The 15,586-nt window shown below is 59.3% G+C and overlaps 2 protein-coding genes and 2 long non-coding RNA genes across 9 annotated transcripts in view; 1 reads left to right on the top strand and 3 right to left on the bottom strand.

Moving 5' to 3' along the window:
• Positions 1-116: 116 nt before the first annotated feature.
• NUDT16L1 (nudix hydrolase 16 like 1) lies at positions 117-3,429 on the bottom strand. Of its 2 annotated transcripts, none has more exons than XM_069570109.1 (4): positions 2,477-3,429; positions 2,134-2,394; positions 1,207-1,429; positions 117-393 (listed from the first exon to the last, which is right to left on the bottom strand). In XM_069570109.1, exons 1-3 carry the CDS (start codon positions 2,627-2,629, stop codon positions 1,208-1,210), a joined length of 636 nt encoding a protein of 211 aa, XP_069426210.1. In that variant the 5' UTR covers positions 2,630-3,429; the 3' UTR covers positions 117-393; position 1,207. The 2 variants fall into 2 exon arrangements, with proteins under 2 accessions (XP_069426210.1, XP_069426211.1); XM_069570110.1 differs by having other exon boundaries at positions 1,198-1,429; positions 2,477-2,711.
• On the top strand, positions 2,878-9,640 carry LOC138429036 (uncharacterized). 2 transcript variants are annotated; one of them, XR_011252653.1, is made up of 5 exons: positions 2,878-3,402; positions 5,053-5,417; positions 6,682-6,771; positions 8,897-9,296; positions 9,394-9,640. It is a non-coding gene; the product is annotated as an uncharacterized lncRNA (long non-coding RNA). The 2 variants fall into 2 exon arrangements; XR_011252654.1 differs by having other exon boundaries at positions 2,878-4,045; positions 5,053-5,258.
• LOC138429037 (uncharacterized) lies at positions 4,892-7,198 on the bottom strand. The gene is made up of 3 exons (XR_011252655.1): positions 7,116-7,198; positions 6,657-6,746; positions 4,892-5,313 (listed from the first exon to the last, which is right to left on the bottom strand). It is a non-coding gene; the product is annotated as an uncharacterized lncRNA (long non-coding RNA).
• Positions 9,587-15,586, bottom strand: part of MGRN1 (mahogunin ring finger 1) — a 37,140-nt gene continuing 31,140 nt past the window's right edge. For 2 of the 4 annotated variants that reach the window (XM_069570107.1, XM_069570108.1), the window contains 5 exons: positions 15,344-15,443; positions 15,160-15,205; positions 13,822-13,920; positions 12,351-12,395; positions 9,587-11,094 (listed from right to left, as the gene is read on the bottom strand). In XM_069570107.1, the coding sequence (XP_069426208.1) occupies positions 12,355-12,395; positions 13,822-13,920; positions 15,160-15,205; positions 15,344-15,443 (286 nt within the window). In that variant the 3' untranslated portion in view covers positions 9,587-11,094; positions 12,351-12,354. The remainder of the gene's footprint in view (positions 11,095-12,350; positions 12,396-13,821; positions 13,921-15,159; positions 15,206-15,343; positions 15,444-15,586) is intronic. The other 2 variants (XM_069570105.1, XM_069570106.1) reach the window with 1 other exon arrangement.

Raw genomic sequence — 15,586 nt, 5'->3', positions numbered from 1 at the left:
ACAAGCGCAGAGACAGGTGACCTCTGCTGCCCCATCCCTGGCCCTGTGGCAGGACCACCTGTGCACAGAGCCCCTCCCGACAAAGCTACCTAGCAAGTGAAGCACGCCCCAGAAAATAAGAGGAACAAGGTTCAGGTGTTTTATTACAGAGCCAGTGCTCCTGCCCACACGTGCCAGCGCTGCACCAAGGCTCCAAGGCGGGTGCCCAGGCTGGGGCAGGAACCTGCTGTCCTTACCAGCCAGGCTGGTACCACGGAAACCTCAGCATCACTGAGAAGTCTTTTCATACCTAGGAGACCGCCAGTGGCGACCCTCCTGACCCGGCGGCTCCACTCTCACTGCACACTCAGCCGGTGCTGCCAGACCGTCTCCTGGGGTTGCCCGCGGAGGGTGCTGCCAACAGAGGGGGAGGCTCTCAAAGCAGGCCAGAGCAGAGCCACCCAGACCAGGAGAGGGGCGGAAGGCCTGTCACTCTCCATGGAGAAACCACCGGATCAGGCTCATGGCCCAGTGTCCACAGCGGGCAGGGCCACAGTACCCACAGGGAGGTGGCCGCACCCTGCCTGGGAGGGGCAGGCGGCCTGGGCTCCAATCTCAAGGGCCCAGAGCACCAATCAGGCTCAGCCCCAGCCCTCAGTCCCTGGGAAGCAGGGAAAGGACACCTGCGTCTACCCCAGGCCTATAGCCAGGACCGAAGAACACACAGCTTCCCTGTCCCTCCAGCAGCTGCATCTACACCTGGGCCCCATGGCCCTGCCTGTCCACAGGGACCAAACCCAAGGAGGTACCCGCAAGTAAAGCTAACAACCAAAATTCAGAGTGTCACACCTAGCTCAGGCTGGGGCTGGCTCAGGGCAAGATGCAGGAAAGACTCAACCCAGTGGTGGGCCTCCTCAAGAATAAAACTGCCCTGAGAACCAACCAGCTTCTCCAGGGCCCTGTGCGTGCACCAACAGGTGTCAGACAGCCCCTGGGCCCCCCCCGCCCCCTCCAGTCCACAGTGAGATGTGTGGAATGTGCCTCAGCATGGGTGTGCCCAGGCCACCCCCCAGTAACTGCTCAGGGCACTGGAAATGACAAGGTGCCCACTCCCCCAGTCAGGTGGGGCAAACGTAGCACATGCTAGAAGACAGGCCTGCAGGAACACAGCCCACAGGCAGACAGAACTGGGGAAGGGGGGCAGGGGCAAAAGGGTACAGGAGGCACCTCAGGAGGAAGACGGGAGCAGCTTCTCCAGGGCTTTCTTCTGCTTCTCCGTGGCGGCAGCCAGGGCCTCAGCCAGCTTCTCCTCCGGCATCATGTTGAGCACCTTGAGGGCGAACAGGAGCTGGTACTTGGCTGTGCTGATGAAGGCGTTGCTCAGGAAGTTGGGAAAGCCCCCGACTCGGTCCTTCTGGGTGTACAGAGGGACACGGACGAGTCCCAGTACCTGCGGACAGGGGATGAGGGTTGGAACCAGGGCCCTGGGGACGGCAGGGCCGTTGCAGGAGGGGCTGATGAGCCACTAGGCTGGGGGTAAGGCAGCCAGGTTGAACCAGGACATAATGTGAGGCCCTGGCGGGGGTGGGGGGCAACCGGCTCCCTCGGGAAAATACAGCTCCTCCTTTCCCCCAGCGAGTTTCAACCCCTGCCCCCATGCACGTACCCCGCCCCCCAAGTCCTAGCCCTCAGTCCCTGGCGAAGCCCCCAGTCCAGACCCCATGCTCCCTCTTCCACCTGATGAATCCCAAACACCCCGTGTCACCCCCAGGCCTTCTAGGCGATGAAACCCACAACTAGAAAGAACCGTCGCGCCCCCACCACGAGAACCCAGACTTCTGTACTCTGCAGTTCACAGCCCCCGGGGCAGGCACCGCCCCTTCCCAGCCTCCCACCGATCCCACGCCCCCACTCCCAGGATTGGCAATGGCAGGCAGCAAGGCAGATGGAACACAGCCCCGAGGGCGCCCCGGCCCGCCTCCCACCCTGCCCGGCCCCTGGTCCCTCTCCCCACCCCGAAGCTGAGACAGCGTGACCCTCCCAGCCCGGCCAGGGAACCCTCAGGGGGACGTGTTACCCATCGGTGCCTTCCGCGGGGCCAGAGCCAAACCCCGGGGCGGGGGGCGGGGCCCGGGGCCCGGGCGGCGGCCCCACCTCCAGGCCGTGGTCCCGCGAGTGCACCGCGCTGATCTCCACGGCGTGCAGCTGCTCCAGCGTCAGCTGCCGCGCGTACAGGTGCGCCACGACGCGGTGCGGGCCCTCGGTCAGGTGCGAGCTCAAGTAGTCAGCCTCCGTGAGGCGGAGGCAGCCCAGGCCCAGGCCCAGCACCCGGTTCAGTCCGTCCTCCAGCGACCAGAAGCGCCGGTCCACGAAGCCCCCGGGGAAGCCCAGCAGCCCGTCGAAGCGCATCTGCATCTGCAACGGAGCGCCGGGTCACGGGCGCGGGTCCGAGCGGCGGTGCCCCGTTCCCCGGCCGCCCGCACGCCCGCGTCCTCACCAGCACCGAGAAGCGCATGGGGATGCGGCCGAAGAGCTGACCCGGGTTCGCGGCGTACAGCATAGCGTGGCACGAGTGGCTCCAGCCGGGGCCCAGGCGCATCGCTTCCACCCGACTGATCCGCTTCAGCTCCGGCACCGCCGCCGCCGACATCTTGGCACCAGCACCCGCGGCCCGGACGCCGCCCCTTAAGTGCGTGCGCGGCCCACCCCCGCTCGGCGCGGCCAATCCGCGGGCAGCCGCGCCCCGGCCCCCGCCCCTCCACCAATCGCCGGCGCGCGTCGCGGCACAGCCGTAGCGGCGCCCCGGCGCATCGTTGCGAGGCGCAAGGAGCGTGCGCGGGGGCGCGGCGGCGCGCGCCCCAGCCACCGCCCAATAGCCGCGCGCCCAGAGCGTGCCCCGCCCACGGCCCGAGCGGACCAAGGGTCCCGGAGGCCCGGAGGCCCGACGGCCCGAGCGCACCCGAGTGGAGCGCGGACTCCCGGTCCCCGGCGCGGGGGCGGCGCCCGTGGAGTCCAGGCTCAGCCTGCCCGCCCCAAGAGGGAAGAAGTCTCAAGATCACTTTGCGCCGGGGCTTCCCCCAGCGCCCCTGGCAGCGCCGCCCGGCGGGGCTCCCGCCGCCAGCTCCAGGCTCGACCAGCGCCGGCCTCTGGGGCCTCACCTGAGCCCTGGCATCACAGGGCGAATCCTCCCCTGCAGGCATGCCAGCCCCATCGTTCTGCCACCGGCTGAGCACTGGAATCCAAGGTTGCTGCCGTCGGCCTGCCTCTAGAAGAGCAGGACAGCGGGGGGCCATAGTCCCAGTCCACTCTTAGCGCTGAACTGGGTGGGGGTGCATGCTGAGGAGCCCTGGGGCTCCCTAAGCCCCTCCTGCTGGGGCAGAAGTGATTGAAGTCCCCGGGCAGGGAGCTTCCCAGCTTGGTAGGGTAAGCACACTGAAACTGCCCACCCTGGGCAGGCACCATAGTTCCTGTTTGCAGGAGTTGTTTTAGGACAGGAGGTCCTGGTAAGGAACAGGAAACTAATAAGCCACCACCAACTGGGAGAGTTCGGGAAAGGTCAAAAAGTGACACCACATGTCCAACCACCTCTCAGAATCCATCTCACTGGCATCCATCTTGGCTGAACAAGGCCTGTGCCACCAGGAAGGACCCTGAGTCAGAACAATTGGCCAAAGACAACCTGGAACCTAATCCCATCACCGTAAAACGGAGACTGTGAGCCTCAAGGCAGAGCAGTCCATCCTGGTCTTCCCTTACCCTCCTGCTCTCCGCCCAGGCGTCCCTTCCCAGTAAAGTCTCTTGCTTTGTCAGCAGGAGTGTCTCCTCAGACTATTCATTGCCCAGTGTTACACAAGAGCCCACTTTGGGGCCCTGGAAGGGGTTCCCCTTCCTGCAACAAATAGCAACTCTGGAGGGGACTCTTCTTTGCTGCGACTGACATCCTGACCACTCGGGGTACTCAGGGACCAGCTTGCCTGCCGATGGACCAGACCCAGTGGCTGCAACTGGGACCTTTTTGTCCCTGCTCTCCTCTTGACACGGACAACTGGCCAGAGTGCCCTGACCAGTTAAGGAACAAGAGACTTTACTGACCTTTCTCCCCTTTGCTCTCTCTTTCTTCTCCTTAACCCTTCCTATCCTACTCTTTTTTCCTAGTCCCTTGGTCCTGGAAGCAGGAATCTGGTCAAAGGGCCTCGACCTGAGCTGAGGATTGGAGACTGATCACCTCCTCTTGGCAGAGAACTCAAATTCTAATTCTGTTCTGGTCTGGTTTCTCTTAAGGCCAAGTTCCAGTCCCCCGCTTCTCTGGAAGCCCAGGGTAAAATCCCGTGAGGCCTGGGTATCTGCAGGTGGCAAGAGACGTCTATAAGGCCACCCCTTTTGCCCTTCTCTCCCACCTCCTCCCCCTTCTTCTTTCAACCTGGCTTCCTTTCCTCCCTTTGAAATCTCTGAAGACTTGAGATATTTTGATTTACTCTGTTAGTACTTGGATCTGAAATTCTATGTCTCTATAGGAGGTTTTCTTAGAAACTGTAATCTTGTATTTAAGGGAGTGTTTTATGAGAACTGCCAGGTCTATGTGTGTTTTATATTCCGTGTTCTGATTTGTGATGCCCATTTTGCTTTGTGTGGCTACCATTCGGTTTAGACCTGCTGCCATTCTGTTAGAACTTGATTTTCTTTCCCTGTGCCTTGAGACCAGGGTTCTCAGGAACACCTATCTAGACCATCTCTTAAATCCTGAGACTGAGGAAAAATGGGGAGAAGTCTTTCTATAAACTAGTGAATTTTATATCGTAATGTCTAATGCATGACTAAGTTTAGAAAATGGAGCTAGGTCTTGCCTTGTATCTGTCTGAATATGTGTATGTCTCGGTATATCTTTGTTTCTGGATAACATTTTTGAGATTAATTTGTAAATTAGCTCTATTTAATTGACTTAAAAGTAAGCAGCTTACAAATCAGATAATTCTAAACTAAACGAATTCCAGGTTCACATGAAGTGGGAAATATTCAGTATTAATACCTGGTAACACAGACATCCATCAATAAGTATAATACTTTTGTACCTAGGTTTCCGTCAGTTTAGTCGCTCAGTCATGTCCGAATCTTTGCGACCCCATGGACTGCAGCACGCCAGGCCTCCCTGTCCATCACCAACTCCCGGAGCTTGCTCAACCTCATGTTCATCGAGTCGGTGATGCCATCCAATCGCCTCATCCTCTGTCGTCCCCTTCTCCTCCTGCCTTCAGTCTTTCCTGGCATCAGGGTCTTTTCCAGTGAGTCCGTTCTTTGCATTAGGTGGCCAAAGTATTGGAGCTTCCTATAGGTTTACTAGAGGTGAAAGAAGACTGTATTCTGATACAAATTTGTCAGCAAGAAATGTACCTCATTGTGGAAAATACTTGAGGGAAACTAAGATGTGTTTTCAGTAGAAGGTATGAAAATACTGAAAAGAATTATGCATGATCAGGATTTTCTAAAATTGGATCACAATTAGTTGGATAAATGGATTTTGTTAGGAATGACACAGCCACAGGAAAACTGGTCAGAGCCAACTAGGTCCAGTGTGACAGAGTCGACTTTCACTAGCCCTTGAGCCTTGGTATATACACCCACTGTGACATAGCAGCAAGCTAAATGATACACCCATCAGCATCGACTGAATCTGACCAGATGTTCTAAACCCTTTTGATTGATTTTTTTGGACAAAACTTCTTAAATCGAATTCTGTTGAAGTTCTTTTGATCTCTAGTTAACTTTGGGGTGCTTCAGAGCACCCCTGAAACATGCCATAGAGAGGTATTAAACTAATTGTGTTTATTTGGTTGGTTAAATTACATGGGAAATATTATCAAATGAGTGATAAATCCTCGCAGGTTATAATGTATGGTAAATATTACTAATATAGATATCCTAGACATTATATGGAGTTCCTAACATTCTGATATGTTCTAGTATTCTAATGAGAAGCCTGATGACTTCACAGACATTAACAAAAGGACTGAATGAACCAGCGAATATGCATTTAGCTTTTATGGTTTCTATCTGAAGAAAATCACAGGTTTGAATCTGTGTTTTTGGGGAGTAGAGGAAACCTTCCCCTCAAACTAATTATGACAAGAATTTGGTAAAATTAGATGTTTACAAACAAATAACAATTATATTTTCTATCTGACTTCTTCAGAAATTGGACACTCTTGGTTTATAGTAACTTTATCAGATGAGTTAGGAAAGTTACCTAACAGGTACAGAAATCTCAAGGAATTTTAAGACCTTGAAAATGGAAGAATTCACCTATATTGTTAGGTGAAATCTATAATAAGATTTTGGCATGACTTTCCCAGTCCTAAAAGGTTTTATTTTGAAAGTTCAGTCTGAGCCTTTAACAGCAAAGTAAAAAGTCTATGATCAATTGGTTATATAAACCAGGTTAGGCCAAATTTTTGAGAGCATAACTATTTTGCAAACTAGCCTTAATTTGGTTATATTTGATAAAAATGAGGGTAACTTTAGGGAGAAAAAGATGTTTCAATAAATGTTAAATCTCAGTTTGTTAATGAAGGTCTGTATCTAGTAAGACTCATTTCCTGGATAGTTCTTTGCTGTTATATGATATTAATGTAAAATGTAATTGAATTCCTAAAGAACACCCTAAGTTTGTTTCTGAAACTTACCTCAGTAATCTGTCTTTGGATAAAGATCAGATGTCTCATGAGCTGCAACCAGGACTGAAGAAGGACATAGTTCAAGGAACTGTCTCCAACCTGGATGGAAGGACCTTTTTATCAGGTACTCTTAACTAGCTCATGCACAGTGAAATTGAAGGGATATTGACTCAGACTAATTCCCACTTCCAAAGGCCCTACAGTGGACTGGTCTATAGAGAGGACAGTTGACCTGATCTCACTTTAAAATGATGCTCAAACAGAGGAGAAACTGGACTACCCAGGACGAGAAGATGACATCAGAGATAAGACAGCTTGCCCAAGATGCTGGACCTGACTAGTATGATCATTTAAAATGTTTTCTTGACTTCTTAGACTTTTGCATATAAATCAAATGTTTTTCTATCATAGGCCTGATCCTATGCTAGCTTTAGAAACAATCCAGATGTTGGGTTTGTGGCCAATTACCTGTGTCTAGTTCTGGGTTACCCTGGTGAATTTCTCTACTCCAAGGTGCAAACTGGTTGACCCTGAGAAAAGACTGGTTGACTTTAAAAGAAAAGAAAAATTATAGTCAGATCCAGGTCACTATTGATAATCACTAGATAGGATCCCCTCACCTGGCCAGTTAATGATGCCTGCTGTGACCCTGGCCGTAAGTTTGAGTTTATGTTGCTCAACATAAATGTTGAGTTTACTGTTGCTCAATTAGAGCAACAAGCAAAGTTTCAGCGAAGGAAAAAACATCTCCTGCAATTATGGGATGGATTTATATAGATAACACCAGGCTATGGTAATTTAGGCATCCATCTTGGCTGAACAACATGTGCGCCACCAGGAAGGACCCTGAGTCAGAACAATTGGCCAAAGACCACCCGGAAACTAATCCCATCACCATAAAACCTGAGACTGCGAGCCACATGGCAGAGCAGTTCTCCTGGCTTCCCTTACCCTCCTGCTCTCTGCCCGCCCACCCCTTCCCAGTGAAGTCTCTTGCTTTGTCAGCAGGAGTGTCTTCTCGGACAGTTCATTTCTGAGTGTTACACAAGAGCTCACTTTCAGGCCCTGGAAGGGGTCCCCCTTCCTGCAACAAGCCCAGCACACCAAGTACCTTCCAAGTCAGACACCACAATGCCAAGTCCTGTTGGAGGAAACAGGGTCTCCCCCATCCAACAAGGGAGGACCTGGGGCTCCAATGAAGGGGTTTGTCTGAGGGCACCTGGCAGTCAGTGAGAGCCAGGGTCCCACCCTAGACTCCCACTGTCTCCCACCCAGTGTCCACAACAGAAAACCTGCGGAAGCGGGCCCGAGTTGCTTACCTGGTGTCAGTACTGGAGGAGGTGGTCCAGGGCTCAGCAGCATCAGTGGGGCTCCCCTGGAGTTTGTGGGGCCACGCACTCTACTAGCTGGCCCCAGCTTCATTTTTCTCCCGTGGTGGACACCGATTTGCACCGCAGCCTGCACTCAGAATGGGCGCACTGTGGCACAGGCCCGGGAGAGCTGTGCAGTGAGGGCAAGCCCCAGGCACAGCGAAGGCTGCCCTGCGCAGGGCTGAGCAGGAGAGTGCCAGAGGGCAGGCAAGGGTTGGCAGGACCTGCCAGAAACTCAGTTGCATTGGGTCCACAGTGGGCTTCCATCCGGAGATGTCGGGGGTGGGGACCCAACAGAGAGGCTTTGGGAGACAGTGAGGGACAGGGAGGCCTGGCGCGCTGCAGTCCATGGGGTCACACAGAGCAGACGTGACTTAGCGACTGAACAGCAACAGAGAGGCTCTCCCCCACCGAGGCCCTCTGCCGGGGTCAGGGCCGGGATGGGGCAGCTTACCAAAGGGAGAGCTCATCAAGGGGAGGGGCCAATTCAGAAGACGCTGCCTCCACGCCGTGCACACGTTAACAGAGGCGGCGGGTTCGTCCGGGGTCAGTGTGTAGGGGGATCAGTGCAGCCCACACAGGAACCCGTGTGACACTGCGCGTCCTCCCACACTGGGGTCACACCCGACCAGGCACGACTGAGGGTGGCAGCCTTGCCTGGAGCAGGGACAGGCTGCCCCAGTCAGAGGGCCCACGGGAGCCACTTGGAACCGAGTGCAGAGGAGCCAGGACCCACCTGACAGGTGGTTCTGGTGGTGGGTATGCCACTTCTCAGCCTTCCCCTACTGGGAGGCTTGCTGGTCCAGGGAGCTGGGACCAGGAAGGGGTTCTGGCTGGGTGCCAGCATCCTTGCAGCCGAACCTAATTTGCTCCCCACAGGACAGCTGGAGAAACCTGCTCCCTTGCCAAGAAGCCTCTGATCGCTCCTAGACTGAGACTGCACCCCACACCCCCAACTCTGATGCTTGGGCCACTCCAAGCAGACACACCAGGCCCACTCTCCAGGCCTGTGTCCCTGCTGGGCCAACTGCTGGGGGGCAGCCTTCAGGGCTCAGTTGGAATGTCTCCTCGGTGGAGCCCTCCCCAGCCATGGGTTAAACCCGCTCCGTCTCATGGCCTGCCAACTCGCTTTCTAATGGTCCCCAGACCTGGGAAAGACTTGGATGACTTGTGTGGCGTCTCGCTGACAGAGGGCAGGCTCCTGGGGGGCCTTGCCCGTTTCGCCCTCTGCTGGCACAGCAGGCACTCAGTTCAGGGTAGCGGGATGAACCGGCGACGGGTACGCTGCGTCACTGGCACACCTGGGGGCCCGGGGCTCCGCCAGCCGCTCAGGAGGCAGGGCTGAGGTCTGAGGGTCCCACCCCCCTTTGCTCTAGGCCCACAGTCAGCATGGTGACAGCTGGAAGAGGAACAGCAGCCGTCTTCACGGCCTCCTGGAAGCTGGAGGTTTGCTGGCATCTTAGACTTGAGGGAACCGGGGCTGCAGCCATGAGCGGGCTCCCATACCACCCGGCCTCCCAGGAGGGAACCTGAGCCCAGCGGGGCTGGGCACGGAGGGAGCGGGTAGGATACTGCTGCGCGGTTTTATTACTATAAATATACAGTAAAAACGAACAAAAACTAGCCAATCAGAGTACATCAAATGACAGCACATGTGAGTCCAAGACAGGCCAGTCTGCACCCTGTCCTGCAGAATCACTGACACCAACACAGATGGTGAGAGGCTGGGGTGCTGACCGCGAGAGGAGTGAGCAGCAGGACACGGCCTCCCCGCCTGTGTGTGCAGGGGTGCGTGTGTGTGCATTGCCACGTGTGCCCCCAGGAGCACATGGTGGCCGAGAGGGGAGGGCACGCAGGGAGCCAAGGGGCTGGGGCAGGCCGCCCCAGCTGTGGCCTCTGCTCACAGGCTCGACCGGAGAGAAACGGGGGCGTCCCCCAAGTGCCCTGGGTGGGGCTGCCAGCCGCCCCGGGACCATGCTCCCTGGGGCAGCTCCACAGGGAGCCAGGCCCTCTCTCGCTGGCCAAGGGCCAGCTCCTGGGTGCTGAGACCCATCCACCAGGCTCAAGGCCCTGCACGGGCAGCCGGTCCGGGGCACCAAGGCCAAGCGCCCCCTTGGCCTTTCTGCTGCCCAGAAAATGTATCTTTAAAAGACGAGGTCACCTCAGATGGGATCCACAACCCCCAGGCAGGTCCCACCACAGGAGCCCCAAACTGAAGGAATCAAGAAGGGACGGTGAGTCACGTCTACATGGCAAACAGAGGGCAGAGAAGCCCAGCGGCCTGTCATGCCCCCCAGGGGGAGAGCAGTGCCACGGGCAAGTGGAACCCCCACCTGGAAGGTCTGGTAAGGTGGGAGAAGCTGCCTCTGAGAAGGCGCCGGGCTCAGAGAAGGGCCCAGACAGAACCCCTGCCAGTGGCCCGGCCCACGGCAGGTCTGGCTGCCAGGCCGGCTGACCTGAGGGAGGCGCCCCAGTGGGGCCAGTGGGGAGGGGGAGGCCACACGCACGGTGGGGGACAGGCACTGTTTCCTTCATTGGCTGAGACTCGGCCCCTGCTTCCTTCCCTCCCAGAGTCCCGCGTCGTTCTGACGAGGCTGTGCTTGGTCCGCCACCGAATTCTCCGCTTTGCCACGTCCACTGGCGCCGACGGGCCCCTCACGGGCTTGGGGGCTGTGGAGGCCCATCCGGGCTTCTCATGGGCGACCAGCCCCCCGGGGCATGCGGGGGGAGCCCAGAGCTCGGCGCCCAGGGCAGAAAGCCGCCGTCCTTCATCGTGTACCATCAGCAAACGTTGACCGTAGAAAAGGGGAGTGGGCGGAGGCGACGGTCAGCTGTCCTCTCTGATGGAGGGTCACACGGCCCCTTGGAGCCGGAAACCACACCGCCGTGCAGACTGGAGGGTCCGGGGTCGCGCTGGGATCTTGGCGGAGGTGGGGGCTCTGTGCTGCCAGCCGGGCCAGGCTCTCAGAGCGGGGTAAGCTCAGCAACCCTGGGGTCGGGGCTGGGGCCGCCAAGCAGGGGCCGGGGGTGCCCAGCGATGTGGAGGCTGCGGGGAGTCTCCATGGAGGTGGACCATCCTGCAGGGCGAGAGGGCAAAAGTCAGCAGGCAGCCCACGGGCTCTGGGCTCCCGCAGCCGCCCAGCATGTTTGCAGCGGGGCACACGGCAGGCCGGCGACCTCGGCCAGCTGAGGGGTGCCCACCGCTGGCCCCTGCCCACGCCCGCGCTGAGCTTCCTGCTTCTGCCGGGCCACTGTCCTGTCACCACTGGGTTCAGCTGGACTCGGTGGCCCCGGCAGAGGGGCACATGCAGTGGGGCCCGGGGCACCCCGAGAGGCACCCCCAAGGTGCTATGAACTACCCCTGTGTCAGGCCACCCCGGGCACTGGTGCCCTGGGGCGCCACACCTCGCAGGCCCCAGGCAGCTTCAGGGGCAAACCCAGGTGTCCCTGGGGCCAGCGACAGACCCTCGGGGACCCAGCGAGGGGACTGTCTTCTTAGGAGCTGAGGCTGCACATGGGAAGCCAGCTCTGCCATGCAACCCAGAAGACAAACACGGTTCTCCGCAGCCAGGTCTGAGCCGTTTCTCGCTTCTCGAAGTTTTACCCAAGTGGCAACACTATCTCCCAAGGATGAGGCTAGGGCCAACGTCATAAAAGTGCCAGGTCCGATTTCAGTTGAAGCTAAACACTGTCACAAAAAGCGACCAAGGAAGGTAGGAGAGGTCTGTGGGAGGAATGTCGTCGGTGGTGGACCCCGCAGTCAGGCAGCACGGCTGACTGGGAGGGGGGCCAAGTCCTCCAAGGCCAACAGCCAGGGGCGGGACCCCACCACATTCATCTAGAAACCCTGGGCCATCGAAGGCACCAGATTCTTTCTCTCCAGACTTCCCAGCGGGCTGAGGTTGCCTGGAGGAGGGGCGGGGGTCCCCCAGTGCCTCCCTCTCTTTGAGGTTGCTCTCGGAATGGCTTTCAGTAAGATGTCCATTTGGGCTGTCCGGGGACCACTCACAGGCTGACCCCAGAGCATGCTGGTGTTTCAGGAGGTTCCAGAGGTGGGGGACAGGCTAGTTGTCAGCAAAAGCAGGGTCCTGGCTGGCGCTGAGTCACTGATCCTGGGACCCTTGAGGCTACAAGAGCCTCACTAGGCCACCTGGTCCAGAGGGAAAGTCCTCCGGTTCCAAAGGCTGGTCGGACCCCTCCCCCAAGGACCACCTCTCTGGAGCACCCCTGCTGTGGCCTTCAGAAGCCTCTGGATTCAAAATCCAGGGCCCCAGAGAAGACTTCCCCATATGGGGAAGCAGCCCCCCGCCCCTCGTGCGAAGGCGTCACGTACCGGCTTACTCCTCTAAACCAGCGGAGCAGGAGCCGGGCCCCAGGGCTGCCAGAGGAGGAGAAAGACGGAAGCTCGGTTAGCAGGGTGCTCAGAGGGGCCGCACACTCCAGGCAGAGGCGCCGGCACGGGGGACTGAGGTGCAGGCGCAGGGGCGGGGTATGATAGGAACAAACGCCATGCGCACGCGGACAGGTTGACTCACGAGACGTGCCGAGCGCGTTTCCGAGAGCGCGCCCGGGCCTGGTGCTAAGGCAGAGGACGCCAGGCCGGGGAAGGACCCGGGCAGCCGGCAGGGATGAGGGGCTGGGCGCAGCGGGGCCCAGCAAGGGCCTCCAGCCCGCGGGGCTGATGGGGCGCTGGGCATCACAGGCCTCTCCGTTTTACGGATTTGCCCACCCCGACTTTATCCTATCTGGCAGGTTACACTAAGATCCACTAAACCACGCTTCCTCCACCCAGAGGACACCTGCAGTTGCTGAAAAGAAGGTACCCCCCACGTGTGGGGGCTCACGTTCTTAAAGCCACACAGTGCCGCGGGAGATGCTCAGGGTCTCTGCTGAAGGAGGAAGCTCGGGGGAAAGAGGCGGCGGCATGGGGTTGGGCGGTCACAAAAGCGGTGGATCCCTGAGGGCCCCAGCCTGCTCCCAGGAGCAGGCAGCCAAGCTAGAGGGAAGCGGGTAGAGGACAGCCCAGCGTGGCCCCCGTTCTGCGCTAGCGTCAAGAACCAAGCCCACCCCGCTGTCTGGTCACGCACCAGGGCCAGTCAGTGGCCTCTGCCGCTCTCCCCACCCCGCAGCTGGCCAAGATCCGCAGGAGGTCTGAGACACGCTGGGGGTCCTGACCGCCAGAGGTCCCGTGCCCACTGATGGGCTGGGCCAGCCCTGCAAACGCCTGGACGCTCTGTGGGCCACTCGAGGGGTGAGAAGTAGGGGGCGGTCCTGCACGGGCTGAGTGTGCTCGGGGTGCCCCCCAGCAGCACCCAGGGGCCAGGGTGAGAGGCCGTCGGCAGGATCGGCAGGATCAGGATCCGTTCGAGGCTCCGGGAAGCGGAGTCTCTCCTGACCCCTCCTCCCCACCCCACCCGACCAGGTTTTCACCCTCAGGAAACACCAGGTCCTCTGGAGTCCTGAGTCGCTCTAACAGAGCTTCGCCCGTGGGTTCCTCTGGCGGGGGGGCCTGTGTGTGTCGGTGAGCGACCTGCTGTCTGCCTCTTCATACCAGCACCCCGACCTCCAAGCTCCCTCTGTTTGCACAGGCTCTGCTGCTCGGCCAGAAGCCCAGGGACAAGAGGCCCTTCCACACTGAAGCCCGTCTCAGCCCCCCAGTGCCCGGCCATAGCTCAAGGCAGTGTGGCTCCCGGGGCAGGCGGGGGCAGACAGGAGGGCCTTTCCCGCCACTAGGAAGGAACCAGGCTCTGAGGGCAACGAGGCTGCTCGTCTCGACTCCAGAACCTCAGGTGTAGCGCCCTTACCTGGCAGGTAGACGTCGGCAGGTGCACTGGGCTGGCTGCGGCCACAGGGCTCGGGGCTGCCGTCCTGCAGGACATTCTCGATGGACGGCACGCGGCTCCCTGCAGGGGACAGGGCAGGTGGGGGGCCTGCAGGCAGGAGGTGGTCCGGCCATGCCCCCGAGCCCAGACCCCACCCTGACTCCCCCGTTCTCCCGGGACCGAGGCAGACGGTCCATTATGCTTTCTTCCTTTTTCCTTTTCTCCTGCCCCCCGACCCCTCTGGGGGGGTATGGGGCTCTGTTTTGTTTTTATTAGAAAAACATTCCATGCCCACATTGAAAAGAATGTCTGCTATCTTCCGAAACGGGCAGGTGGGCACACAGCTCCAGGCCCACAGCGGGGCATTCATGTCGGGGGTGGATCCTCCTCCTTACATGTCAGACCTCAGCTGGGACCTGCCCTGCACTTCTGGGGCCCTCAGAGGGCCCCGGATCCCATGACAGGGCCCTGGAGGCCCCCGGTCCTGGAGCACTCTGCAGGCAGGAAGGAGCTGCCGCCACTGGGGGGTGAAGCTGAGGCCTGAGGGGCAGACGGGCCTGCCTGCACGGTGAGCAGGAAGCAACAGCACTGGGCTCCCAGGGGGACACCCCCTTCCTGGCACCACTCCCAAGGGCCTGCAGGCCACGGTCACCCCGTGACCCTCGGGGCCAGGGGCCACGCAGCTGGGAGGGCTCACGCCGCCAGAGATGGCAGGGTGCTCTGGGGACCTTGACCACACCCGGGCCTCCCCCGACACCAAGCCTGGTGAGTCTCTGTCTCCTTGTCTGATGCGGGGAGGAACCACTGGGACAGCAGAGGGATGGCGTCTCCAAGTCGCATCACCTCCCTGGAGGCCCTGTGGTGGCTTGGCAGGTCCCTGCCCCACCCAGAGCCAGTGCCTGGCAGCGGCGGCTGGGACTAGACCCCAGGGGCCACTGAGTGCTAACGAAACCCTCTTCTCAGGAAGGGCACCAGGATCCCCGCATGGGCGACACACAGGGGAGGGACTGGCTGAGCTGTGCACGCCCCCGGCCATCGGCCACACCAGGCCCGAGTCCCAGAGGCCCCGGTGGGACCCTGCTGTGGTGGGACAGGCAGAGCCCCAGGCCAAGAGCACAAGGCACCAACCACAGCAGAACCGTCCAGGTGGGAAGAGAAAAAACGGCTGTTGCCACTAAAGGACGGGCAGGGAGGGAAACCGGGTGGCCGAGGGCTATCCTCCGTGCAGGAACTGCGGTGTGTGGTCAGCCAGCAAGGCTCGGAGAACCCTCAGAGGAGCAGGGGCGGAGCACGGCGGGGCTCAGGCCAGGGTGCGCTCACCTTGCTTCAGCGACGAAGTCTCATCCACCGTCTCAGTCATGAAGCTCTAAGACACAAGACACATGCTTAGACCCTGGTGCTGACAGCCAGGCCCCGGACACGGGGGGCCCCACGGCCTTCAGCCCCTAGCAGTGGGGGCTGGGAGGCCAACAGGCAGGCAGAGGGGACAAGGCAGGGGCCTCACCTCGGGGGAGCTGCTCAGCGCCAGCCCCGCCCCGCCCGGCGCGGGCAGAGCCTCCGAGTCGTCCTCCTCGTGGATGGGGGACGACGGGGACCGGAGGGTGCTGGGGACAGAGGGGGCAGAGGACAGGCAGGTGAGCTCAACCAAGCCAGCCCCAGGGGCCCCAACAGCCGGGGGGCCAGCACGGGTGCGCCAGGCTGGGGAGTGCGTGGCCCGCACAGAGGGGAAGGGAGCCTCGGCCAAAGG

The sequence above is a fragment of the Ovis canadensis genome, chromosome 24 (assembly GCF_042477335.2).
Source record: "Ovis canadensis isolate MfBH-ARS-UI-01 breed Bighorn chromosome 24, ARS-UI_OviCan_v2, whole genome shotgun sequence".
NCBI classification, from domain to species: domain Eukaryota; kingdom Metazoa; phylum Chordata; class Mammalia; order Artiodactyla; family Bovidae; genus Ovis; species Ovis canadensis.
This window is presented reverse-complemented; position numbering and strand designations above follow the sequence as displayed.

Excerpts from the sequence above, each read along its gene's own strand:
- NUDT16L1 (XM_069570109.1), bottom strand. The coding sequence starts at position 2,629 with ATGTCGGCGGCGGCGGTGCCGGAGCTGAAGCGGATCAGTCGGGTGGAA. Across the intron at positions 2,395-2,476 it reads CCATGCGCTTCTCGGTGCTG|ATGCAGATGCGCTTCGACGG; the intron begins GTGAGGACGCGG and ends GCTCCGTTGCAG. Across the intron at positions 1,430-2,133 it reads CGCGGGACCACGGCCTGGAG|GTACTGGGACTCGTCCGTGT; the intron begins GTGGGGCCGCCG and ends CCCTGTCCGCAG.